Source organism: Otolemur garnettii, unplaced genomic scaffold (assembly GCF_000181295.1).
Source record: "Otolemur garnettii isolate 467f Iridium unplaced genomic scaffold, OtoGar3 scaffold00023, whole genome shotgun sequence".
NCBI classification, from domain to species: domain Eukaryota; kingdom Metazoa; phylum Chordata; class Mammalia; order Primates; family Galagidae; genus Otolemur; species Otolemur garnettii.
Window position 1 is genome coordinate 10,540,356 of NW_003852418.1, and position 27,183 is coordinate 10,567,538.

Genomic DNA, 27,183 nt, shown 5'->3' on the forward strand with positions numbered 1-27,183 from the left:
GCCCACAGCAACTTCAAACTCTTAGGCTTAAGCGATTCTCTTGCCTTAGCCTCCCAAGTAGCTGGGACTACAGGCACCCGCCACAACCCCCAACTGTTTTCTTGTTGCAGTTGTCATTATTGTTTAGCTGATTTGTGCCAGGCTCAAACCCACCAGCGTCAGTGCAGGTGGCTGGCACTGTAACCACTGTGCTATGGGTGCTGAGCCTATTTTCCACTCTTTTTTTTTTTATTTGAGACAGAGCCTCAAGCTGTCACCCTGGATAGAGTGCTGTGACAGCACAGCTCACAGCAATCTCCAAGCAAGTCTCTGCCTCCCAAGTAGCTGGGACTATCGGCTCCTGCCACAACGCCCGGCTATTTTTTGGTTGCAACTGTCATTGTTGTCTGGTGGGCCCAGGCTGGATTTGAACCTACCAGCTCAGGTGTATGTGGCTGGCACCTTAGCCACTTGAACCATAGGCACCAAGCCCTATTTTCCAGTCTTACCACCCCACCTTCTCCCATTGTATTCTCCCCACAGTAACTAAAATAATCTTTTAAAAACATAAATCAAGGCTTATCTTTCCCCTGCCTAAAATCATCCCAGGTTTCCTGTTCTGCACCACAGCCTGACCTAGCCTCTTGTTGACCCCGCCTTGCTGAGCTTATCTGCCCATACCCTGAGACCCACAATGCATTTTCTGTCCTCTGAGCACCTCCAACTCTTTTCACTGTGGTGCCTCTACCTGGAATACTCTTGGCTCTTGTCATCCCTCAAGCTGGTATGGTAAAACCTCTCTTCCTCAGAGAGGCCATCTATAACCGCATTTCATCCTTGCCCCTGTTTGTGTCTTCGATGGCCCTTACCAGTTTGTGCTTACATATGAATCACTCACTAGTGCAGGCCCAGTAAATAATAAGTTGAATCTGTATACATGTGTCCATTACCCATGCCTGCCTTTCGTAAGAAATACAGAATAATGCTTAGACTATGTATTTCTCCCTCAAGTAAAGGGAATCCAAAAGTGGGCAGTCTAGGGCTGTCATGGTGGCTCTCACAGCGTCTGGGTGCTTTTATCTAACTGCTTTACCATCTCAGAACATCATTTTCTTCAGTGTCGCTTCATAGCCTAATGACTGCTAGAGAATCAGCCATCTCGCCTATGTTCTAGAGAAGAGGAGGGAAAGGTCCTGAAGGGGTTCACCACCCACCTGTGTCAGCTTTGTTTAAAGATCCTTTTAGGAGTATCCACATCGCTTCTGCTCATGTCTCACTCCCTAGAACTCTATCACATGGTTGTATTTATTTAAGGGAGGTGCAGAAATATAGTTTTTATTACAAATTGGCTGTGTGCCCAACTAAATGCCATGCGTTCTTAGTGTTGAAGAAGAGGGGAATGGATATGGGGTGACAACCAGCAGACTCTGCTGGGTTAGAAGTTGAAGGTGGGATTTTTAAAAGCTACCAGAACACACGGGACCTTATCTGTGATTGCTTGTTAAATAGCAGCTTTTGCAGTCCTCCAGATTTTGAAATAAACAACCTGTGTCTCATCTCTTCTTGAAACAGGTTCAACAAAAAACCCAAGAGGGGGATCCAGTTTCTCCAGGAGCAGGGCATGCTGGGAACATCAGTTGAAGACATTGCCCAATTCCTGCACCAGGAGGAGCGCCTGGATTCTGTAAGACTTGGGGCTTAGCTCTTGCATGTGAGTTCTGTCAGGTGATTCTGAGCCCTTATCAGCTTTAGGCTTGGGACTGGCTGGCTCCAAGTACATTGTTTATTGTCAGCCTGCTGGCCGTAACAGTCCTGCTTCTCCCTTTGGCCAGTTGCAAAAGCTCTTTGATGGGAATAAACTAGCCTCCTGACAGGTGATTGCATATTTGATGGAACATGGTCAGAGTTCTACTTAACCTTGACTGTTAGAAGGGGTTATGGCTGTCCAACGGCAGCTAACCTCCCCATTATTCTCTCCATTTCTAAATCTCTCATGTGTCCTCATCTTCCTTTGTCCATAGCAGGATAGACTAAATCTGGAAATCTTGGGTGGGTGGGCAGCTCAGGGAATTCCCTAACTGTTTGAGTAGTCCAGCTTGTTCTGAGTATTTATGGCCAGAGTGTTTGGACTCCACTATTTGGCTAGTGGCTTTTGCTGTGGGTTCATACTTGCCTCTTTCTAGATGCGAGTAAATGTGTATGTTTCAGACCCAAGTAGGTGATTTTCTGGGAGACAGCACAAGGTTCAACAAGGAGGTGATGTATGCCTACGTGGACCAACTTGACTTCTGTGAAAAAGAATTTGTTTCAGCCCTGCGCACATTCCTAGAAGGTTTCCGCCTACCTGGGGAAGCCCAGAAGATTGACCGGTTAATGGAGAAATTCGCTGCAAGATACATAGAGTGCAACCAAGGGTGAGCGCCATATTTAAGTCCCTTCCACATCAGAAAGCTAAGCTTAATTTGGTTGACGTTTAATTTTTCTAAATCTGTGCCAAGCAACTAAAGTTTCTGTTCACTCTGTGCTAGTCATTATACTAAGGGATTATCTCATGTAAGACCTCACAGCAACCTGTTTGCGTCCCCACTCCCTAATTCTACAAATAAGGAGATCGAGGACGAGAGAGGTCAAGTACCTTGCCCAGGATCACATGGATAAAGCCTATGCTATTAACTACTATAAAAAGGTGACTTTGTGAGTTTAGAGAAGGAGATTGGGCACCTCTTCCCTAATCAAGAATGATTCTCTGATTTTAATATATGAGGTAGATCTCAAGGATTTTGGTTTTTCTTTGATTATATACTAATGAGCAGGTTGTAGACATGGCTACAAAACTAACAAAAAAGGATGTGATTTCATCTTGGGGCCTTTTTTGATGAATGGTTTGTGTTTTTGTATGAATTTGAAATGGAAAAGAGAAGAAACCTTTATCAGACACTGCTTGTGCATAGGTCAGACTTGGGTTTTACATGTATTTGACTTAATTAATGGTAAGCCTTGGGGGATTATCCCCATTTTATAGGTGAAGAAACTGAGATTCTGGAAGATTGAGTAACCTATCCAAAATTAATCAGCTAGTCAGTAGCAGAGCCAGGACTAAGTATGGATTCATCTAACTCGAAAGTTTATGCTTTTTGCGCTGAACATGAAATTAAGCATGTCTGAATATACATGATGTGGAAATTGTTCAGTGGAAACATTTTGATAATGGTTTGCCTCTCAAATCAACTTGGTTTTTATGTTAACTGGCCCCAGTCCTTTAAGTAAATGGCAGGCTATTCCTGGGAGGTGGCAGCATTGGCACAAGCAGTATGATCATTTTCATGTAACCAAGTAGACGTTAGAATTCTCCTTGAAGACATAATTAGGTGTTATTTACTTTAAACATGCTCCTGTATGGACCTGGAAACGTCATTCTGTTTTCCTTAGTCATCAAATATGTAACCAAATTAAATCTCATATTAAAATGTAGACCTTTCGTCGAGTTCTCATTTTTCCTTTCCTATTAGGCAGTTTGGGCAGACCAGGTTTTCTAGCTTTAGCTTTGCATATTATGTTGTACATCCCCATGTACACATCTTTGTCTCGTTCTTCTTGCCCAAAGCAAAGTAGTCAGACTTCACCAGCTTACTATTTAGAACAACATAAATGTTTTCCTTTGTATTTCCATTCGGTATTATAATGGAAATAACAACAGTTTTAGTCTTTCTGTCTGGTGCCTAGCAGGGTGCATGGCACAAAGAAGATGCTCTCAGGAGCAGGACAAGGTGAGGCAAGTGAGACACAGAGCTTGAGAGGCATCGCTCTTGATGTTGGGCAAGTGCAAGGTCAGCAACCGAGAGTAAGAGACGCATGACACCTTGTGCTCACTTGCCTTGCCCTAGCTGCTCCTCGAGGGTCTTTTAAATAATTGACTGAAGGGCCAGGAATGGATCCTAGCAGTCTGGGAGGCTGAGGCAGGAGGATTACTTGAGTTCAGTAGTTTGAGACCAGCCTGAGCAAGGGTTAGATCCCATCTCTTTTTAAAAGTAATAAATAAAATAAAACTCGACTTAAAACTACATTATTCAAAGAAGCCTAGACTCCAACATAACATTAGCAACTTCTGCACTCTTGGGTTGTTACTGTTCAGTGATGATGAGAGCATGAAAGCTCTTGAACTTCTTTGGAATCAGGCTGGAGTAGCCACCTGCTTTTAGTGAAGTATGTGCCCTATAGCACTGTACCTTCCAAACCTCGTTGACATGAATGTTCTTCATATCTGGAATCTTGTCTTCCAGGCAAACTCTGTTTGCTAGTGCTGACACCGCATATGTCCTAGCATATTCAATTATTATGCTAACTACAGACTTACACAGTCCTCAGGTAAAATATTTTAATGATTTATATTGTAGTAGTGAAATAAGTAGCTTATTTGGGCAATTGGATGTTTTTTAAATGGTTTTTAATTTTTTTCAATTTCAGGTAAAAAACAAGATGACTAAAGAGCAGTATATTAAAATGAATAGAGGTATCAATGATAGTAAAGACCTACCAGAAGAGTACCTCTCAAGCATCTATGAAGAGATAGAAGGCAAGAAGATTGCAATGAAAGAAACAAAAGAGCATACGATTGCAACCAAATCTACTAAGCAGAGTAAGGTCTAAAGGCACATTACTTTTATTCTAATTTTCAAGTGTATCAAAATACATGATTAAGTACTCTGGTGATAAATTTAATTTGTGTATCGACGTACCTTCAAAGAAGATGTGATATTAATTGTTGTGATTATATTGCTTCTTTCATATTATCTTGCTAGATTTATGATTAGCAGTAAATCGGAGTTTAAAATATGTAATGTGAGCACTAAATTACCCCCCAAAAGGGTGTTCTTCAAAAACTTTGCTTTAGGGTGGCACCTGTGGCTCAAGGAGTAGGGTGCACTGGCCCCATATACCTGGGGTATCAGGTTCAAGCCCGGCCCTGGCCAAAACTGCAAAAAATAATAGTAAAAACTTTGCTTTAATTCCAGTGGTGATTGTGCCAACTGTGATTAAAATTCTATTAGTTAAGGCCCCTGTGAAGTCATTTTCTCTGTTTAAGAGGCAGCAGCATGTAGTGGTTCAGTTCAGTCTCTAGAGCAGTTTCAACCTTTCTATTTCATGGCACACTTGAACATATAGTTAAAATTCCACAGCACACTTAAATTATGTTGATCAAAAAAAAGAACAAGGGAGAGGGGAAGGTTTGATGGAGGGAGGGTAAACAGAGGAAAGGGAGACCACACCTATGGAGCATATTGCAAGGGTACAAGTCAAATCTTTCACGTATAGAACATAAATAATTATTGTATTATTAATATGATAATTAAGCAAATGAGACGAAAGCTATATTAATTAGTTTGATATAAGCACTCCAAATTGTATAAAAAATAACGCATTGGGCTCAGCACCTATGGCTCAAGCTGCTAAGATGCCAGCCACATACATCTGAGCTGGCGGGTTCAAATCCAGCCTGGACCCGCCAAACAACAATGACAGCTGCCACCCAAAAAAAAAAAAAAAAAATAGCCAGACATTGTGGAGAGCGCCTGTAGTCCCAGCTACTTGGGAGTCTGAGGCAGGAGAATTACTTCAGCCCAGGAGTTGGAGGTTGCCACAGCACTCTATTCAGGGCGACAGCTTGAGGCTCTGTCTCAAAAAAAATATATAACACAAAAAACATACTGTACCCCACAAATGCATAAATGTATTCATGATCTGTGTGTATATGACTTAATAAAAGGGAGAAAACTGTGCTTTAAAATTCTTTTGAAAATAATTAATGATCTTTAAAAATTTTCATGGCACACGTAAGATCTTCTCATGACACACCAGTGTGCCATGATATACCAGTTGAAGATCATTGCTCTCAAGTCACTCTGCCTTGGATCAGATCCCAGTTCTACTGCTTATTAGCTATTATAACCGTGGGCAAGTTACTAAATCTCTGCCTCATTTTTCCCATCTGTAAAATGGTAATAATATTTGTAGCAGATTCATGGGATGGTTGGGAGGATTTGGGAGTTAATCATTATACATGTTTTGAAATGGTGCCCAACAAATAACAGATGCTCAGTGAGTAGTAGCTGCCCTTATCACACTCTTACTTCTTTATAGGTGTAGCTAGTGAAAAGCAGCGGCGGCTGCTGTACAATCTGGAGATGGAGCAAATGGCTAAAACAGCCAAAGCTCTCATGGAGGCCGTGAGTCATGCCAAAGCCCCGTTTACAAGTGCCACTCACTTGGACCATGTCCGGCCAATGTTCAAAGTGAGTATCCTGAGCGGTGAGAGAGCTTGTGGCTCGGCTGCATTCTGGAGTCAGCCAGCTGGAAGCTGACTGGTGGGATGAGATTGAGGGGAGGAAAGGCCAGGTCTGGGTGCTTGTGTGTGAACAGTAACTAAAGCAAGTCCTTCCCACACATCCTTTGATATGCTGGGGAAGCCGCAGCACCAAGTGTATGCTCCATGGCCACAATATCTACATTTGAATCCTGGCTTTGCTACCTTGTAACTGTGCAACCCTGGTCAGGTTACTTGACCTGTCCCTCTGTTGAGCTATAAAATGGGGCCACATACAGGGTTGTTGAAGGTATCAAATTAATTAATAATTATTCAAGCCAAAGATAAAGGGAGAATTTTATTGGGACATCTCACCTCAGTGGCTTCTGGGCAACTTTATTAGAGACCAGATGGCAGAAAAAAACAATAGCCTGAGATCTCTATTTTTCAAAGAGCTAGAAAAGATGTAATTCTGTATACATAGCATGGTATTTTTCCTATTCCTTTCCAATATTCTATTAGGTATTGATTCTAGATTTTTGTGACCTTTTAGTTCCAAAGAATTTATAGGAAAGTTAGGAGAAAAGTAAAGCGCTATAGAACATAAGTCACTTGTAGGTTTTATTCTGCATGCCAACCTCTGATTGATAATGGCTGCCTTGTACACCATGTAAAGAAGCATTCTCAAGCCTGATACAGACTCGGTAGGGAACAGGATATTCTGGGATTTACTAGTGATGTGTGCCACAGGCACAGATAGATACAGTTGTGCCACTCTAGCCAGTTGTTAACAATCCTTCCTTTAGAACTGTATATTTAGTAAACAGTACATACATAGAGGTAACTGTGACCGTAGGTTAGGAGGAACTGTTTTATATTGTGAATGGAATAGATTGAAGTCAAAATAGCAGTGAACTTGGCATTCTGGCTGTTCTGTGACTAACAGTATAGCCTATAAACGCTCTTTCTATCCTAAAACTCTGGATGTTATTGAAACTTTGTTTCTGTGATAGCTGGTGTGGACACCACTGTTGGCAGCCTATAGCATTGGACTACAGAACTGTGACGACACTGAAGTGGCCTCACTGTGTTTGGAAGGCATCCGATGTGCAATCCGAATTGCCTGCATCTTTGGAATGCAAGTGGGTATCTGTCAACAATTTCCCAGAGATCCTAGTGGGTTGTTTTCTTTTAGATTTGGTAAAACTTAGAAATATCCAGTGAGTCAAGAGTCTCAGCAAACGACTTACTCATGCCTACTGAGAAGAAACCCATACCTTTCTACTAGCAGCTCGTTAGGGGACAAAATTAGAGATTTGAATTAAAACCTTCTGTAAGTGTAGGCGAGATTCCCGCTACAAAACAGCCTTCCCAGCCATCTGCCTAATTTTTTGGCTTTAAATGTGTGCTTAAAAATATCATTTACCTTTTAAGATTAGATTTTATTATTTCCTATCTTTGCATTTCTTCTCTGGGAAAACAGATATAGTTCAGTAGCTATAAAACTTTAGAATCATGAAAAATTCAACCAAATAAATGGAATATAATTGTTAAACTGCTATGAAACCAGGTTGTCGATTCCCCACACATCACTTTTTTTTTTTTTTTGCGAAAGAGTCTTATTGTGTCGCCCTTTGTAGAGTGCCTTGTCATCATAGCTCACAGCAACATCAAACTCCAGGGCCCAAGCGATTCTCTTGCTTCAGCCTCCTAAGTAACTAAGACTATTTTTTTGTTATAGTTGTCATTGTTTAGCAGGCCCGGGCTGGGTTCAAACCCACCAACCCCGGTGTATGTGGCTGGCGCCCTAACCACTGAGCTACAGGTGCTGAGCCCACGCATCCCTTTCTAAATCAGTGAGAAGTTGTACCCATTTATTTTTTAAAAACTCAGCCTTGGCTCAGCTCCTGTAGCACAGTGGTTACGGCGCCAACCACATACACCAAAGTTGTCAGGTTCAAACCCAGCCCATGCCAGCTAACCAACAATGACAACTGCAACAAAAAAATAACTGGGTGTTGTGGTGGGCACTGTAGTCCCAGCTACTTGGGAGGCTGAGGCAAAAGAATTGCTTGAACCCAAGAGTTGAGATTGCTGTGAGCTGTGATGCCATAGCACTCTACTGAGGGTGACAGTGAAACTGTGTCTCAAAAATAAATAAATACTCAGCCTTATGTTCCCATTCATTTTATAGTTAGCTGTTTTCTTTTGCAGCAAGGCCACAGAGGCTTTGAAGTCAGGCAGTCTGGGTTTCAAAGCCCAGCGCTGCAACTTCTCCAGCCATATAGCACTGACCCGGCTTATTTCTAAGAAGTCTCTTATTTCCTCATTTGTAAACTTGAGAAAATACACCTACTTTGCAGGATTGTTGCAGATAATAGAATTTATTTGGCAATCTTAGAATTCAAGAGAGAATGGAACATGGGATAGAGAGGTTTGATTGAAGTCAGTGGGAAAGGAGAGAGCTGCTTCTTGAACATGCAGTATGCAGGGAGCCCCAGTGGGATGTTCTGATCGCAGGAGGATAACAGCATGGAACACCTGGCATGTTCACGTTCTAAAAGCCTGTTGGTGTGCATAACAAAGGTATCAGACAAGATTTAAAAGACATGATTTTTAAAAAAGGTTTCAGAGGAGTGGCGCCTGTGGCTCAAAGGAGTAGGCGCTGGCCCCATATGCTGGAGGTGGCAGGTTCAAACCCGGCCCCGGCCAAAAGAGAAAAAAAGGTTTCAGAGAAGCCCAGTGTCCCCAGCCCTATAGATGTGAAAATGGCCGCACTAAGATGTCCTCTCTCTTGCTTCCATTACAGCTGGAACGAGATGCCTATGTTCAGGCTCTTGCTCGCTTCTCCCTGCTCACAGCCAGCTCCAGCATCACTGAAATGAAGCAGAAAAACATTGACACCATAAAGACGCTTATTACAGTGGCTCACACCGACGGCAACTATCTTGGGAATTCCTGGCATGAGGTGTGTGTCTCCTTGATTTGTCTTTTCTCAGTTAAAATGATGGCTCCTGGCATCTCTTTTATTCATTGTTGATGTCTTGGTCAGTTCCATTTTTCTTGAAGTCAGACCTCCCTTTTTACCTCATGTATCTGAAAGTCAGCATATCTGGAGACTGTAAAAGACGAGGTGAGTCCAGATGTACCACCCCACAGGGCGCACGCCCACGAAGTGCAGTTCTAGTAAGGCGACTTTATTCCTGTCCGTAGTGTTACGTTCCTTAAATTCTAATGCACCTCTTGGGACTTCCTACAGTCACTGTGTAGATTTAAAAAAACACTTGTCCTGTTGTCCTGAGTAGAGTGCAGTGGCATCATTAGAGCTTACTGCAATCCTAAACTCCTGGGTTCAAGTGGTCCTCTTAGCTCAGCCTCCTGAGCTAAGCCTTCTATTTTGCTCAGGCTGGTCTTGACCTCCTGAGCCTTCTATTTTGCTTAGGCTAGTCTTGAACTCCTGAGTTGGTTTTTTTGGTGGTTTGTTTGCTTGTTTGTTTTTTTGTGGCAGAGTCTTGCTCTGTCACCCTGGGTAATGTCCAGTGGTGTCATCGTAGCTCACTGCAACATCAGACTCCTGAGCTCAAGCGATCCTCTTGCCTTGACCTTCCAGAGTGCTAGGATTACACACAGGGATGAGCCACCACTCCTGACCCAGTATATAGATTTAAACCAAAGCCAGGAGCCTGATCTCTCTCCTAATTGTTATCTTAAATAATTAGTATTCCCAATGAGCTGTTTTAGAAGGTTCCAGTGAGCTCACATTTTGATTTAACTAAACAATGTTATAATATTCTCACCTAAGGACATAGTTATGCATATGTGTACAAAGATATGCTTAAAAGGATGGTCATCACAGTTTAATTGTTCTAGGTTAAAGACTGAATTAGAAACAGCTAGATATTCAATATCCCAACAATGAGAGATGGTTCTTTTTTTAAAAAGTATAGTATAGCTAGCATTCCTAGAGGTGTGTTTAACCTGTAGCCTACAGACCTCATGCACATTACATGAGAACTATTTTGCTTAATCTGTGGTGTTTGATACTGCAAAAAATATGCATGGACCTTCTCTTCTCATCAGCTTTCATTAGTGTTTATATTTAATGCATGGCCAAGACAACTTTTATTCTTATAGTGTGCAGCAGTACAGAAAAAAGATTTGGACACCCATTGTGTTATATGGCCATTTAAAGTGATGATGTTGAAGGCCACGTGGCAGCTCATGCCTGTAATCCTAGCACTCTGGAATGCTGAGGCATGTGGATCGCTTGAGCTCAGGAGTTGGATAGCAGCCAGAGCAAGAGTGAAACACCGTCTCTTAACAATAGCCAGGCGTGATGGTGGGCACCTGTGGTCTCAGCTACTTGGGAGGCTGAGGCAAGGGGATTGCTTGAACCCAACAGTTTGAGGTTGTTAGGAGCTATGACACCATGGCACTCTACTGAGGGCAACAAAGTCAACTTTGCCTATAAATAAATAAATAAATGATGTCGTTGAAAAGAGACAAGAGACATAACTCACTTCTTGCTAGAAATGCACATAACTACCTAAGAAATGTTCATTCCCCAGACTTAAACCTAAATACCAGTTTATAGGAAATAAAAGGGACAGAAGCTGTGATAGATAAACGACAGCTTGCAGATTCTAGATGTGACAGACCCACAGAGCAGGTGACCAAGTTTTTCATGAAATACATTGCGAGAAAAATATTAATAATAAATGAAAAGGAGACTTGTGGGTTAAAAGAGTCCTCAGAGAAAAAAAGAGATGATATTACAGGCTATGTTGTAGGAAGATGGTCATAGTACAGTAAATAAAAAGTTGTTAGAACACTGTGAGGCATCATCCCTTGTGCCAAACACAAAGAGAATGGAGTTTGAAAGGACCCTGAGTGATAGGATTATAGAGGCTATTTGTTTTTCATCTTTTTCCTTAATTTCTAATTTTACTACTATCTATGTGTCTTACCTTTTGTTTAGAGAGAAAACTGTGAAAGCAAAGATGAGGCCATGGAGAGGGGACTGTTTAACCTAGAAAGAAAATTGCTATCAGCTCCCCATATATGGATGAATGGTTCGGGGTAAAGGCTATAGAGCCAGGCTTCTGTGGCCTGATCTGGGGCTCCACCCGTTCTGCCTTTCTTGACTCTATAGCCTTTATGGGATGATTGTGAGAAGGAGAAGGGCTTGTGGCTGCATTTGGCCTGTGGGAAGAACTCAGCAATGTTAGCTGCTGCATCATTGCCGTCTTGGCATATAGCTTTGTCCCTCTTTACCAGCCTTTCCTTTCTTTGTCACAACTCTGAGTAGTCCATGTTAGAAACTGTGCTTTTTAAAAAGAAATAATTTTCCATCATCTGAGGAATCATAATACATGGAGAATTGATGAATTTTGCTTTTTATTCTAGAAAAAAAAATTTTTTTTTAACCTAAGAGGTACGATCCATGTGGGGTTCCTTCTTGTTGCCAAGTATGTGGTAGCATCTGGAAATGTTAAAATGAATTAGCAACCAGTGTGGTGGTCAGAAACTTTGAGAAATCAACTTAGTACCTGTAAGGCCTTGGCTTGAAATTCCAGCTATCCCAAGCTTCTTTCTTTCCCAAGGAAAAAGAGCATTAACAGTTTACTAGTGATAATTTAATAGTATTGTGCTATGTGGAAAAATCAAAGGATGATTCTCTTCAGATGAATTAAATCCATTTCTCAGTAAAGAAGAAGGCAAGTTATAAGCAGAAACACTCAGCAGTGCTCAGTAGTGTGGTGGAGTCCTATACTCTGGGACTGGATTGTAATGCAGTGTGAGAGGCAGCATTCAGCTTTATTTAGTCAGAAGTTCCCATGAATCATTCCAAAACCATCCCTCCCCTTCCCCATCCCTCCATCTGTGAAAAAATTATCTTTATGAAATTCAGTTCCTGGTACCAAAAAGGTTAGAAACTGCCTATCCCACCGCATGCCAATTTAGGGTACCAGTCTGTTACCTGTTGGGAACTGGGCCACACAGCAGGAGTTGATTGGCAGGTGAGTAAGTGAAGCTTCATCTGCATTTACAGCCACTCCCCAGGGCTCACATCACTGCCTGAACTTCGCCTCCTTTCAGATCAATGGCAGCAGTAGATTCTCATAGGAGCATGAACCCTACTATAAACTGGATGCCAGGGATCTAGGTTGAATACTCTTCATGAGAATCTAATGCATGATGATCCAAGGAGATGTGATGTGCCTAAATCATCCCAAAGCCACCCTCCCCACCCCCACTCCGTCATGGAAAAGTTGTCTTCCATGAAACCTGTCCCTGGTGCCAAAAAGGTTGGGGACCATTGCCCTACCACATGCTCACTATAGGACACATTCTTGGTCCAGGACACATTCTTACTTGTTCAGTTAACCAAATAATAATCACTGCCCATTTTGAGTGCTGGGTATTCAATAATGATTAAGAGAGTTAATGCCTTCTAGGCACTTAAGGCAGAGAACAAACAAATACATAGTATAATGCAAAAAAATGATAAGCATGAAAGAGAAAGTGGGAGCAGGGGTGGTGCTGGGACATATGATCTTAGGATGATCAAGGAAGATCTCTCTGAGGGGGATGCTCATGGTGAGCTAGGAATTGAAGGGGTGAGCTGCAGGGAAGCAGTATCTTAGGCTAAGGAGCAGCTGGTGCAGAGGCCCTGGAATGGGACCAGAGAAGGCAAGGCAAAGGAACAACATCATTAAAGCCAGTGAGACGGGTGTGTCATGTCACGGAGAGTGGGAAAGGAAGTGGGGGTGCCCAGGTCACACTAAATGGTGCACTTAGTGTCGTGTGAGTGGAATCCTCTTGTTCCAGTCAAATACTTTTTTTCTCTTTATTGATTATTTAACTAAAATGAATGTTGTTATGGTATAACTCCATTATACCGACTTTCTTTTGCCCATTTGCTCCTTTTTAGTGGTTAGAAACTATGTGGTTGTCTTCAGAACCCACGCTTGAAGAAGGGCTGTGTACCTAGGACTCTTGATGCTCCTTGGCCAGTGGATATTCCTCTAAGAAAGCCATCCTAAGGTCTCCAGATTATATTCTCACCTTGAACAGCTGCCAATTTCAAAGGACACTTTAATGACTGTCTTAAGATTATAGTGTCTTTTTCTGAGGGCAGGCACGGTAGCTCACACCTGTAATTCTAGCACTCTGGGAGGCTGAGGCAGGAGGATTGATTGAGCTCAGGAGTTTGAGACCAGCTTGAGCGAGAGCAAGACCCTGTCTCTACTAAAAGATAGAAAAATTAGTTGGGTGCCTGTGATCCCAGCTACCTGGGAGTCTGAGGCAGGAGGATCACTTGAACCCAGGAGTTTGAGGTTGCTTTGAACTAGGCTGATGCCATAGTACTCCTGGGGGACAGAGTGAGACTGTCTCAAAGAATTGAAGAAAAAAAAAAGAGAGATTTTTTTCCTTCTTTTCACACCAGAAAATTACAGTGGGATTTTCCAAGCTGTGAAGCAGCAACTCATTTCTTCATAACTTCTTTCCATTAGATCTTGAAGTGCATCAGCCAGCTGGAGCTTGCTCAGCTGATAGGAACCGGTGTGAAGACCCGCTACCTGTCTGGGTCTGGACGTGAAAGAGAAGGGAGCCTGAAGGGCCACACGCTGGCAGGAGAAGAGTTCATGGGCCTTGGCCTTGGTAAGATACCAGGCCCCATGGCTAGCCATCATGGACTCACAAGTTAACCAGGATGAAACCCTTCTTGTCTCGTCAGGACTGTTTTGTAAACCGTCACTTCCCTATGTGCCAGCTGACAGTGTATTTATGAATGCAAGTAGACGTGCTGCTTCAGTTCTCTTAATTGTGATTTAAACTGTTGAGTAAAATGTTTATTTTTTCAAAATCAGCAGGGTGCATTACTTTTCTTTCTATACCTATAACTATTCTGGGGGAAGCCATTTGCTTTGAAAAGGCTACTGCTGTAGTGCCTGATATTAGAGGGGTACATATATGTGTCTGTAGATTTTAAAGGGTATATTCAACATTTCTTCCATGTTCATTTAGGGGCTTTTATTAAACAGTATTCTTATCATGCACAAAGAATTATTTCTAGCTATTCATTGGATTAAGAGACTTTTCTGTCAGATGTGTTGTAACATAATATAATAGTAACATAATACTATAACATAATCATAACAACATAGCATCATAATAATAGCAAATAGGGCAAACAAATGTGCCAGTCCACATTCTGAGCACTCCGTTTATACAGGGTGGCCGTAAAGTTTGTGTGCAATTAAAATTCAACTTAAGGTAGCACCCATAGCTCAGTGGGTAGGGCATTGGCCACATACACCCAGGCTGACAGGTTTGAACCCGGCCCAGGTCAGCTAAACAGCAATAACAACTGCAACAAAAAAAAATGGCCGGGCGTTGTGGCCGGTGCCTGTAGTCCCAGCTACTTGGGAGGCTGAGGCAAGAGAATCGCTTAAGCCCAAGAGTTTGAGGTTGCTGTGAACTGTGATGCCACAATCCTCTACCAAAGGTGACATAGTGAGACTGTCTCAAAAAAGAAAAAAAATTCAATTCAATTCATTTAATCTTCATAACAACCCATGAGGAAGGGACTACATGTTACCCTCTTCATTTTGTAATTGAAAAAACTGAAGTACAGGCTGGTCTGATTGCAGTGTTGTTTACAACTACTTGATAATAGTCAGTTACAGATTCCTTTGTTCCTACTTCACTCCCACTATTTCACTTGATTAGCCTTAAAAAAAACAAAACAAAAATAACTGAAGTATAGAGTGAAGAAATACGAGCAAGGAAGTGGCAGGAGTAGGATTCAAGCTCGGGCCATCCAATTGCAGGGGCTCCTGGTCCTGTGTACAGTAGTTGAAATAGTACCATATAATGGTTAAACATGTTGTAGGAGCCCTGGATTAGCATCATTTAATTCTAATTTGTTTTTCCTAAAAGTAGGCCTTTAAGACTATCAAAATGTAGTATTGAGAAAGGGACATGATTGGTACAAACTTGGGCTTACAGTAAAGATGTATGCCAAATACTAAAACATAAGTTTAATTTTATCATCAGTATTTTATTGTAACCTGTGAAATCATTCTTTATGTTCCTTATATTGTTAAAACAGGATACTTTCCTGGAAATACTTGACTCTTTTTGAAGTACCTCTGCTTTTGTGTCATGTTTCAGGTAATTTGGTGAGTGGTGGAGTGGATAAAAGACAGATGGCCAGCTTCCAGGAGTCAGTTGGTGAGACCAGCTCACAAAGTGTGGTTGTGGCTGTGGACAGGTAATGCTTTTATTCTCCAGCGAGCTTAGATTACCCAGTGGTTTGGCATCTTATCGGTAGTAACTGGGTATATCAATGATTCCTAATTTGTTTGGTTGTTAAGTATTGTCAGCTGCAGATTTCTTGAGCTTTACATTGATTTAATTGAATTGCATTATGACTTTTAAAAATATTTAACATAAACATTATGACAAATTATGTCAAAAATAAGAGGTTTTGCTTGTGCTAACACTTTAAATTTTATTTCTGGCCAGCCAGGATTGTCCATGCTTGTAATCCTAGCACTTTGGGAGACTGAGGCAGGAGGATCACTTGAAGCTAGGACTTCAAGACCATCCTAGGCAACATAGCGAGACCCTGTCTCTCCAAAAAAATTAAAAATTAGCCTGATATGGTGGTATACACCTATAATCTCAGCTTCCTGGGAGACTGAAGCCAGAGGATTGCTTGAGCCCAGGAGTTAAAGGCTACAGTCAGCTGTGATGTCAGCCTAAGTGACAAAGTTAGGCTCTGTCTCTAAAAACAAAATAAATTACCTTGATTTCTTAGTGGAAATATTTTTTTTAAATCTCAAAAAGAGCTTAGATTTTAAAGCCTACATGAGTGCTAGCCACGTTGAAAGTTTCCGGGTTTTTTTCCCCTCACAATCTTTCTGTTATTTCTGTTTACTTGAAACTTGACCTAAACATCCAGGGGAGTCATAGATATTATTATTTAAATTATTCAGAACATTTTATCACCCCACGGACAAGCTTTGTACTTATTAGCAACCCCTCTCCATTTCCTTTCTTTCCTTTACTAACAGATTGGCCTTTTCTGGACATTTTTGAATTATCTGTTTTTCCCTCTTTAGGTCTGTCCTTTCTTTGCCTCACATATTTTGTTAGATCTTAGATCCATAGATATTTATAATTCTTATTTTTCTTGATTTTTTTCACTATAAAATGTCATTTGTCTCTAGTAAGGATTTATTTTAGCCTTTTATAGCTGATAACTAGTATAGCCAGTCTAACTCTTACTTGGTTATTGTTTTCATGGCATATCTTTTTCTCATCCTTTCATTTTCAGTCTGTTTGTGTCTTTGAATCTAAAGTAAGTCTCTGTAGACAGCAGCTAGACTATGTTTATTTTCTTCCATTCCAGCAATATCTTCCTTTGATTGGCATGTTTAATTCATTTATGTTTAATGTAATTGCTGATAAGGCGGGATTTGCTAATTTTGTATGCCTTTTTTTAATGTCCTATATCTCTTTTGTTCCCCTCTCTTCTTTATTACTGCCTTCTTTGTGTTAAACAGATGTTTTCATTTTACATCTTGTTTTCCTTTATACATATTTTTAAAATTACAGTCATACTCCATGTAATGACATGCATGTAATGACCTTTATAAAGGTACACTCATCAACATGGATTTATAATGTTACATTTTGCAGTTGTCCTTGTAATCAGGTTAAAAATAGAGTTTCAAACAAAAAAAAAATTATCTTTCATATTTCCCTATGTAGTAACCTTTATCAGTGCTCTTTATTTGCTCCTGTAGTTTTGAGTTATTGTCTAATCTCATTTTAACCTGAAGAACTTGGCAGGTGTGGTGGCTCCTGCCTATAATCCCAGCACTGGGAGGCAGAGGCAGGTGGATTGCCCTGAGCTCAGGAATTCGAAATCAACCTGAGCCAGAGTGAAACCTCATCTCTTTTAAAAAAAAAAAAAAAAAAAAAAAAAAAGCCCAGCGTTGTGGGTGCCTAAAGTCCCAGCTACTTGGGAGACTAAAGCAAGAGAATCACTTGAGCTGGAGTTGGAGGTTGTTGTGAGCTATGATACCACCGCACTCTACTGAGGGCCACATAGTAAGACTCTGTCTAGATGGATGGATGAATAAATAGATAACCTGAAGGACTTTCTTAAGTATTTCTTATTAGATAGACAGATCTGCTGATAAGAAATCAACATCATCAGATCTCAGTTTTTATTTCCCTCAGAATGTTTGGATTTATTCTTTATTCTTCAGTTTTGATGGATTTAGAATTCTTAGTTGACAGTCTTTTTCTTTCAGCACCTTTAACTTCTCCCAGTTCCTTTGACCTCTGTGGTTTCAAATGCAAAATCATCTGTTCATCTTACTGAGAATCTCCGTGTATGTGATGAGTTTCTGCTGTCTTACCACTTTTAAGATTTTCTCATTGGCTTTTAGCAGTTTGATTATGATATGTCTGGGTATGGCAGTCTTTGAGTTTATTTTACTTGGAGTTTGTTAAGTTTCTTTGATGTGTAGATTGTTGTTTTTCATCCAATTTAGGAAATTTTCAGACATAATTTCTTCAAATGTTCCTTTAGCCCAGGCGTCCTCAAACTATAGCCTGCGGGCCACATGCGGCCTACCTAGGACATTTATCCAGCCCACAGGTGTTTTTGCCACCACTGCCTGTCCTGCTTAGCAGCTAACCTGTCCTGGGGCCTGCAGTCTGGCCCTCCAACGGTCTGAGGGACAGTGAACTGGCCCCCTGTTTAAAAAGTTTGAGGACCCCTGCTTTAGCCCCTTTCTTTTCCTCTCCTCTAGGGACTTCCATTATATATATGTTGGTGTGTTTGGTGTCCCACAAGTCTCTAAAACTAATTTTTTTAAATTCTTTTTTATTTCTGTTCATCATATATATTAGACAGTTTCATCCAATTTACATTCGAATTCACTTAGTTTTTTTTTTCTGTGAGTGCAGAACTGCTGTTGAGTACTTCTAGTGAATTTTTCATATCAACTATATAAGTTTCAACTCCAAAATTTCTAAAGGAGTCTCTTTTATTATTTCTCTTAATACTCTATTTTGTAAGACTTTTTTGGTTTTGGGGGATGTTTTTTGAGACAAAGTCTCACTTTTTTGCCCTCAGTAGGGTGCCGTGGTGTTGTAGCTCACAGCAACCTCAAACTCCTGGGCTCAAGTGATCTTCTTGCCTCACTTTTTTTTGTTTTGTTTTTTGAGAGAGTCTTACTATATCACCCTCAGTAGAGTGCTTGTGGCATCACAGCTTATAGCAACCTCAAACTCTTGGGCTTAAGAGATTCTCTTGCCTTAGCCTCCCAAGTATCTGGGATTACAGGCGCCTACCACAATGCCTGGCTATTTTCTTGTTATAGTTATTATTCTTTAGTAGGTCTGAGCTACAGGCACCAAGCCAATTATTTCCATTTTTAGTAGAGATGGAGTCTCACTCTTGATTAGGCTGGTCTCAAGCTCCTGAGGTCAAGTGATCCGCCTGCCTCAACCTCCCAGAGTACTAGGATTATAGGCATGAGCCACCATGCTGGGCCAAGACATTGTTCTCATATTTTTTCTTTAGTTGTTTAGACACGATTTCCTTTAGTTATTCAACAACATAACTTTAAATCTTTGTCTAGTAAATTCAACATCTGGGCTTCCTTGGGGGTGATGTCTTTTTGACTTGTTCTTTTCCTATAAATAAGCCATTGTTTCTCATTTTTTGGTATGTCTCATAATTTTTTGGTTGAAAACTGAATATTTAAAATAATGTGGCAACTTTAAATATTAGATTCCCCATCCCCACCCAGGGCTTGTTATTGTTGTCATCATTGTTATCTGATTCTTTAGTGACTTTACTGAACTAATTGTATAAAGTTTATATTCTTTTGTTGTATGTGGCTACCGAAGTCTCTGCTCAGTTAGCTTCAGTGTCAGAGATTTCCTGCAATTCTTTAGGTCTTCATTAGGTCTTTCCTTTCTTGTTCAGGCAGATGCAGTGCCTCATACCTATAATCCAACACTCTAGGAGGCCGAGGCTGAGTGGATTGCTTAACCTCAAGAGTTCAAGACCAACTTAAGCAAAAGCAAGACCTAGTCTCTACTAAAAATAGAAAAAATTAGCCAGACATGGAGGTGGGCATCTGTGGTCTTAGCTTCTTGGGAGGCTGAGACAGGAGGATCACTCCAGCCCAGGAGTTTGAGGTGGCTGTGACTAGGCTGACACCATGGCACATTAGCCTGGTACGACAGAGTGAAATTCTGTCTCAAAAATTTTTTAAAGGTCTTCCTGCGTTTGCTTGCAGTGAGGTTCTGTGTACATTTGAGGGGTGCTTGTTCAATACTCGGGTAAGCAGTGTGCAACTCTGCTTTTGCTTTCAGCTCTTGTTCACGTATAGCCTGAAGGTCAGCCACAGATAGGAGCTTTCCCTTCTTGTATCTTTCTCCGATCTGCTCAAAGCCTTGCACATCTGATTGCTGTCTAAATCCCGGGAGTATTTTGCAGCTGCTCAAAGCTGCCTGTGGATGCTTCATTCCCAACTTTTCCTTGAGGTTTTTGACCACATACTTGTTTGCCTCAGTTGGTTATTTCTGTCTTTTGTAGCTGCAGTGTTAAATTGCTAATTGTTCTTAATAAAAGCTTGGTGGCAAAAGGGTGTTTGGACTGAATGAGGTCTGAGTTAGGTCATTTCTTTGAGAACGATGTTTTGGGAAACTTCAAGGCTGTTCTTCAAGCCCTTTCAGTGGCTCCTATGCTGCTGGTTTCACAGTTACATTATTCTGCAGCTGTTGGTGTTTACGGCTTCCTATGGAGCTGGGCAGAGGATAATGAAAATAGGCCATGTTATCAAAATCAATTATGGATTTTTTTGTTCCTTCTTTACTCCCACTGCTTCACTTGACTAATCTTAAAAAGAAAGAAAGAAAATAGGCCAAGTTAAAATGCCACAACACTTACTGTTTAGACCAGGCATCTTCAAACTACGGCTTGCGGGCCACATGCAGCCCGCCGAGGACATTTATCCGGCCTGCTGAGTGTTTTTGCCACCACTACCTGTCTTGCTTAGCAGCCACCTGTCCCAGGGCCCGCAGTCCTACCCTCCCACGGTCTGAGGGACAGTGAACTGGCCCCCTGTGTAAAAAGTTTGAGGACCCCTGATTTAGACCATCAATCAGCTGTTTATCTTGAAAAACACTTTTCAGAATTTTTTAAGCCTTTTGTTAAGGTCAAGAGTTCAGTACTGGAAAAGTTGATTTTAATAATTTTTTTATCAGCATTCCTGTTCTTATGGAGAAGCAGCGTTTTGGAGGTTCTTACTCTGCAGCTCTCACTGACACCACACGTCACAGGCTGTTTACACTTGACTCTTCCCGTCTTCCATTCTCTCTCAGTGCGGACTTTTCTGCTGTCAGCTCAAGTCACTGAACGGTTCTGTACTTGTGTTTCCTCATCATTTATGTTGGTGGAGCTGCCAGATGTGAAATAATATCTCTTTGCCTTTTCTGAGTGTTTGAGAAACTTTAGCATCCAAATATTATTTTATTACTATAAGTATTTTGGGCCAGGCATGGTGGCTCATGCCTATAATCTCAGCACTTTGGGAGGCGCAGGCCAGAGGATCCACTTGAAGCCAGGAGCCCAAGACCAGCCTGGGCAACAGAGTGAGACCCTGTCTCTACAAAATATTTGAAAATTAGCTGGGCATGGTGGCACGCACCTGTAATTGTTTGTACTTGGGAGGATGAGGCAGGAAGATCACTTTAGTCCAGGAGTTTGAGGTTACAGTGAGCTATGATAGGACTACTGCACTTTAGCCTAGGTGACAGAGTAAGACTCTGTCTTTAAACATATATATACAGGCTCGGCGCCCATAGCACAGTGGTAATGGTGCCAGCCACATACACTGAGGGTGGCGGGTTCGAACCCAGCCCGGGCCAGCTAAACAACTACAATAAAAAAATAGCTGGGCATTGTGGCAGGCGCCTGTAGTCTAGCTACTTGGGAGGCTGAGGCAAGAGAATTGCTTAAGCCCAAGAGTTGGAGGTTGCTGTGAGCTATGACACGATGGCACTCTACTGAGGGTGACATGGTGAGACTCTGTCTCAAATATATATATATATATATATATATATAAGTATATATACACACAGTATATATATTTTTGATTTTTAGTGTTATATTATTTTAATTTACACTTTATTATGTAATTATCTTCCTAGAATTTTTACTGGTTCTACCAGATTGGATGGAAATGCAATAGGTAAGTATTTGACACACATGTGGCAACTGCAGAAGCCTCGTGCTGTGGCTGCCTGACCCTTACGAGGCTTCACATGTGTTGTTGGGTCTGGCCCCTAGTTGACTTTGTCCGCTGGCTATGTGCTGTTTCCATGGATGAGCTGGCATCCCCCCACCATCCTCGCATGTTCAGCTTGCAGAAGATTGTGGAGATATCGTATTACAACATGAATCGGATCCGACTGCAGTGGTCCCGAATATGGCATGTGATTGGAGATCATTTTAATAAGGTAACTCTCTTCAAATTTAAAAACCATTTCACTCATGTAAAAAAACGGTGTTAGGCAACTACATTTTTTAAATAAGTGATCAAGTGTTGGTCCTAGACCAGGGACTGTGACTCATACCTATAACCTCAGCACTTTGAGAGGCTATAGAGGGAGAACCTCTTGAGACCAGGAGTTTGAGACTAGCCTGGTCAACTTTAGTGAGACCCTGTTTCTACAAAAATATTTAAAAACTAGCCAAATATGGTGGCACATGCCTGTAGTTCCAGCTTTTTGGGAGGCTGAGGCAAGAGGATCATTTGAGCCCAGGAACTTGAAGCTGCAGTGAGCTGGGCATATGCCATTGCACTCCAACCTGAGCAACAGAGCAAGATCTTATCTTAAAAAAAAGAAAACGAGTTAGCCCTGTGTCTATAATTAATTTTCCCTGTGAGGGCAAGATCAGCTTGATAGGAGTAATATCATACTTAAGTAGAACTTATGTAGAATGAATTCAAAATCCAGTGATATTGAAAATACTCTAATACTCCATGTTCAGTAGTAGTCTAGCACCACTAACATCATTACAGTCACGGGACTATTGATTTTGGAAGCATTATGAAATCCTGAAATGCCTTTTTAGGTTATGTTCCATATAGTTTCGATATTCAGTGTCATTCCTTCTTCCATCCTGGTACCTGCTGCCACCAATCTTCTGAAACTTTATTGAAAAAATTTAACATTTGTTTTTAAATCAGAAACAAGCCAAAGACACTTCCATGTCCTAAAACCAGTGAGTGGGCCAGGCAGGCACAGTGGCTCATTCCTGTAATCCCAGCACTTTGGGAGGCCCAGGTGGGCAGATCACCTGAGCTCACGAGTTTAAGACCAGCCTGAGCTAGAGCAAGACCCCGTCTCTTAAAAATAGCAGGGCGTTGTGGTGGGTGCCTGTAATCTCAGCTATTTAGGAGGCTGAGGCAAGAGTATCGCTTGAGCAGAAGAGTAAGGGAATGCTGTGAGCTGTGATGCCAGGGCATTCTACCAGGGGTGACAAAGTGTGAGATTCTGTCTCTAAAATAAAGAAATAAATAAAACCAGTGAGTGCTGCAAATAAGCCAGACTGAACTTCTTTTCCCCTACTAGAAGTTTTATAATGTACATACTGATAAATGCACACATATATTGATTAAATAAAACACCAGATATATATTTTACCATAATAAAAAAATTGCAAAGAAAAGCAACCAAAATAAATGTATGTATATATCAGTCATTTGTTTCTTCAGGAAAATGTGATAACTTAATAGCTCTTGTTTCTTTTTTTTTTTTTTTTTTTGAGACGAAGCCTCAAGCTATCCCCCTGGGTAGAGTGCCGTGGCATCACACTCACAGCAACCTCCAACTCCTAGGCTCAAGCGAGTCTCCAGCCTCAGCCTCCCAAGTAGCTGGGACTACAGGCGCCTGCCACAGCACCTGGCCATTTTTTGGTTGCAGCCATCATTGTTGTTTGGCGGGCCAGGCTGGGGATTCGAACCCGCCACCTTAGGTGTATGTGGCTGGCGCCTTAGCTGCTTGAGCCACAGGCGCCGAGCCAATAGCTCTTGTTTCTTACCGAACACATTTTGAGATCTCAGGAAAAATTTCTCAGACCCAGAGATGTAAAGTGGTAGAAATAGTAATACTTAGTAGAAAACAGTTAATCCAACAGAGAATGGCTTTCTCTCCATTGAATAGAAGAAAATCATGAAAAGAAGTCTTTGGAATATAGAATAATCACTGGAGTTCTGGTAAATGATTTGTGGCATCTGCCAATTTCTGTGTTGTGAATACCTGAGCCACAACCAATTTAAAACGAGTAATATGATGCCACTACACCTTAGTCTTGCACTCAGTACTTTTTTTTTTTTTTTTTTTTTTTTTTGGCCAGGGCTGGGTTTAAACTCACCACCTGGCATATGGAGTTGGTGCCCAACTCCTTTGAGCCACAGGAGCCATCCTAGTCTTGTGCTCAGATGTGCAGAAAAAAAGAATAGTCGCTAAAGATGGAGCAAGGAAGAGCTGCCTGCCATCAGCTCTTGTGAACAGGGGCTGGCCGGCAGCACTCCACTGAAGTGAAGTGTTGTCAAGTGACTGCTCCTAAGTTGGTGCATCAGCTAATGAAAGTTGTTTCCTTATCAGCTCAAATTAAGGGACCTCTGTTTAACAACGTATCTGGGTGCCTTGTGTCAGGTAGAGGACAGATGAGGCCCTGCCCACATGGAACTCACCCCTGTTTTATGATAAAGTAACTGATGGGAAGCAGTGCTGGGTGTCAGGGTTCTTGAGCTGGGGTGACCAAGGAAGGCCTCTCTACAGGTGTCCTGAACACCTGAGCACTCAGGGAGGAGAGGAGAGAGGCATAGGAGCCGAGGATTATTTGTTGAGTGGATGGTAACATGGCAACTGACTGGCTCTGCACCATCTTTCCCACTATTTTCTTTAGTGGACCAGTTCACATACTCAGATGAACTTGCTTGAGAAAGGAAGTGTGAGTCATTACCATTATTGTACCTGGTATTCTGATCCAAGCCTGTGACAGCTAAGCTAGAACAAACGTGCTCATTTATTCCACATGGTCTTTGGTTAACAGCTGTGGAGTCCTTTGTTCTCTCAGAAATAATTTAACAATTACTAATTTAATAATAATTATAATAACAATTATAATGTTTAATAAATAACACAAAATGTGTTAGTAAGCATTGTCTCAACTCTTTGAAGTCTAGATTTTGTGGTCAGGGGGACTTTTTTATTGGGAGAAAACATCAGTTCAAGTTACTTTTCCCGGGGAGGCGCCTGTGGCTCAGTGAGTAAGGCGCCGGCCCCATATACCGAAGGTGGCGGGTTCAAACCCAGCCCCGGCCAAACTGCAACAAAAAATAGCCAGGCGTTGTGGCGGGCGCCTGTAGTCCCAGCTACTTGGGAGGCCGAGGCAGAAGAATCGCCTAAGCCCAGGAGTTGGAGGTTGCTGGAGCGACTCCACTGCACTCTACTGAGGGCGAAAAAGTGAGATGTTTCGTGCTTGTCAACTTTGTTATAAATGTCAACTTTGTTACAATCAAATCACTGCTGCCATGCACCAAGTTGTGGAAAACTCAGATGTTCACTCTGGGACTCTTAATTTTTTCCACCACCTTGGAATGATGTTTTGCCTCCCTTTAGAAACTAGGACACATGAGAATGTCACAATTTTGAAGAAATGTGGATGGGTGAGTCCAGTTGTAACTCAGACTGCTAACAGGGCTGTGTGAACAGTCACATATGATGCTTTTCTTTTACACTAGGGCACAGATAACCATGTCCTGGGGTGAGCAGTCATTTGTTTTACATGAGTATTGAGGAGAGGAATATTCTTTCTAGTGGTTTCTTACACGAGCGTTACATGAACATACTCCCCTTTAAACAAAAATTACAGCTAAAAACACCTTTACCCACCATCCCATATACTTCTCTCCCTCCTAAAAGTTAATTACTTTCATCAGTTTGGTGTATGTCTTTCCATACATTTTTCTATGCACATAGATATCTAAGAACTCATAGAAATACAGATAATATTGTCTAGATTTGTTTTGCTTTTTCAAAAAACAAAAACAGTACAGGGTGGGCATAGAGTTGATGTATAATTAGTTTAACATAGTAAATTGCACATGAACTTTATGTGGACCCTGTATTACACATAGCATTTCGTAACTAACTTCTACTTAGCAAGGAATCTTAAAGATATAGCCATGTTAACATATGTAGATTTCACCATTTTTAAATTGTGATAAAATAATCGTAACAGACTTTTCCATGCCTACCATTTGTAAGCATCCAGTTCAGCAGTGTTGACTATGTTCACATTGCTATGTGGAAGATCTTCACTGTGCAGAACCAAACAGTGACTCTCAGGTTCTGCCTCCCTCCAGCCACTGAAAACCACCATTCCGCTGTCTATCACTGTGAACTGCACCACTACACAGGATGTCCTAAGGTTTTGCCATACATACATAGGGAAAATGGGAAATTGTAGCTAAATACACCTTTTTTTTTTTTTTACAAAATATTCTTTACAAAATTTGAAATATGTCTGTGTTGATATAGAAATACGAAAAATATATTTTAAATTGCACATGAACTTTATGTTCCACCCTGTATAATACAGTAAATCCCCTGATATCCAGAACACAAGCAACTGGCACTCTCAAAAAAACAAAAATCAGAGTTTAAACTTGGTGTGCAATGCTGTCAGTAAGCCACCACTTTATGCCTTGCTCCCATATAATAGTTTTAAGCGTTAATGTGTGTCACTTGAAGTTAAAAAAATATGGTAGTGAAGTTAAAAAGTGTATTGACTGCCATTAAACTAAAGTTGTACACTGCATTTACAAAGCTGCATTTATAATACAGTAAAACTATGACAATAAGTGAAGTTTGTCTTACTATGCTTTTAATTCATGTATTTCAATATTGATACCAAGTCAATTCAGAGTTTATGTTATGGTATAGTATGGGATATAGAATTAGTTACACCAGTTTGTAATGGCAACTCAAACATCCAGAAACTGCATTAAATGTACCAATCCCCATGGTTGCCACGTAACAGGGAGACTCCTGTATAACACAAAATGTAACATGAGTTAGTTCATTTTTCCTACTAATGGTAGGAAAAACATGAGTTTGTTCATTTGTCCTACTTTGGAGCATACTGTAGGTACCTCATCTATGTGGAATCAGGCAGCGTTTGTCATTTCATGCCTGTGTTATTTCACTTAGCATAATAATATTGTCAAGATTCATTCACATTGTAGCGTGGATCAGAATTTCCTGCCTTTTAATTTTTTTAATTTAATTTATTTTTTTTTGAGACAGAGTCTCACTGTGTTGCCCTTGGTAGAGTGCTGCTACGTCACAGCTCACAGCAACTTCACACTCTTGGGCTTAAGCGATTCTCTTGCCTCAGCCTCCCAAGCAACTGGGACTTTTTTTTTAAGACAGACTCTCACTCTGTGCCCTTGGTAGAGTGCAATGGCATGATAGTTCTCAGCAACCTCAAACTCTTAGGCTGAAGTGATCCTCTTGCCTCAGCCTCCTCAGCAGCTAGCAGCTGGGACTACAGGAGGCCCCCACCACCCCCAGCTAGTTTTTTTGTTTGTTTGTTTTTGAGACAGAGTCTCAAGCTGTCGCCCTGGGTAGAGTACCGTGGCGTCACAGCTCACAGCAATGTCAAACTCTTGAGCTTAAGAGATTTTCTTGGCTTGGCGCCTGTGGCTCAAGCGGCTAAGGCGCCAGCCACATACACCTAAGGTGGCGGGTTCAAATCCCCAGCCCGGGCCCCCCAAACAACAATG

At 41.3% G+C, this 27,183-nt stretch overlaps 1 protein-coding gene across 1 annotated transcript in view; it reads left to right on the forward strand.

Annotated features, from left to right (window-relative positions):
• ARFGEF2 (ADP ribosylation factor guanine nucleotide exchange factor 2) overlaps window positions 1-27,183 on the forward strand; it is a 105,069-nt gene that overhangs the window by 44,119 nt on the left and 33,767 nt on the right. Inside the window, exons 15-25 of the mRNA XM_023511981.1 lie at window positions 1,552-1,663; window positions 2,188-2,393; window positions 4,260-4,344; window positions 4,444-4,615; window positions 6,118-6,269; window positions 7,294-7,422; window positions 9,090-9,248; window positions 13,798-13,945; window positions 15,461-15,560; window positions 21,533-21,573; window positions 21,672-21,841. Coding sequence (XP_023367749.1) covers window positions 1,552-1,663; window positions 2,188-2,393; window positions 4,260-4,344; window positions 4,444-4,615; window positions 6,118-6,269; window positions 7,294-7,422; window positions 9,090-9,248; window positions 13,798-13,945; window positions 15,461-15,560; window positions 21,533-21,573; window positions 21,672-21,841 — 1,474 coding nt within the window. The remainder of the gene's footprint in view (window positions 1-1,551; window positions 1,664-2,187; window positions 2,394-4,259; window positions 4,345-4,443; window positions 4,616-6,117; window positions 6,270-7,293; window positions 7,423-9,089; window positions 9,249-13,797; window positions 13,946-15,460; window positions 15,561-21,532; window positions 21,574-21,671; window positions 21,842-27,183) is intronic.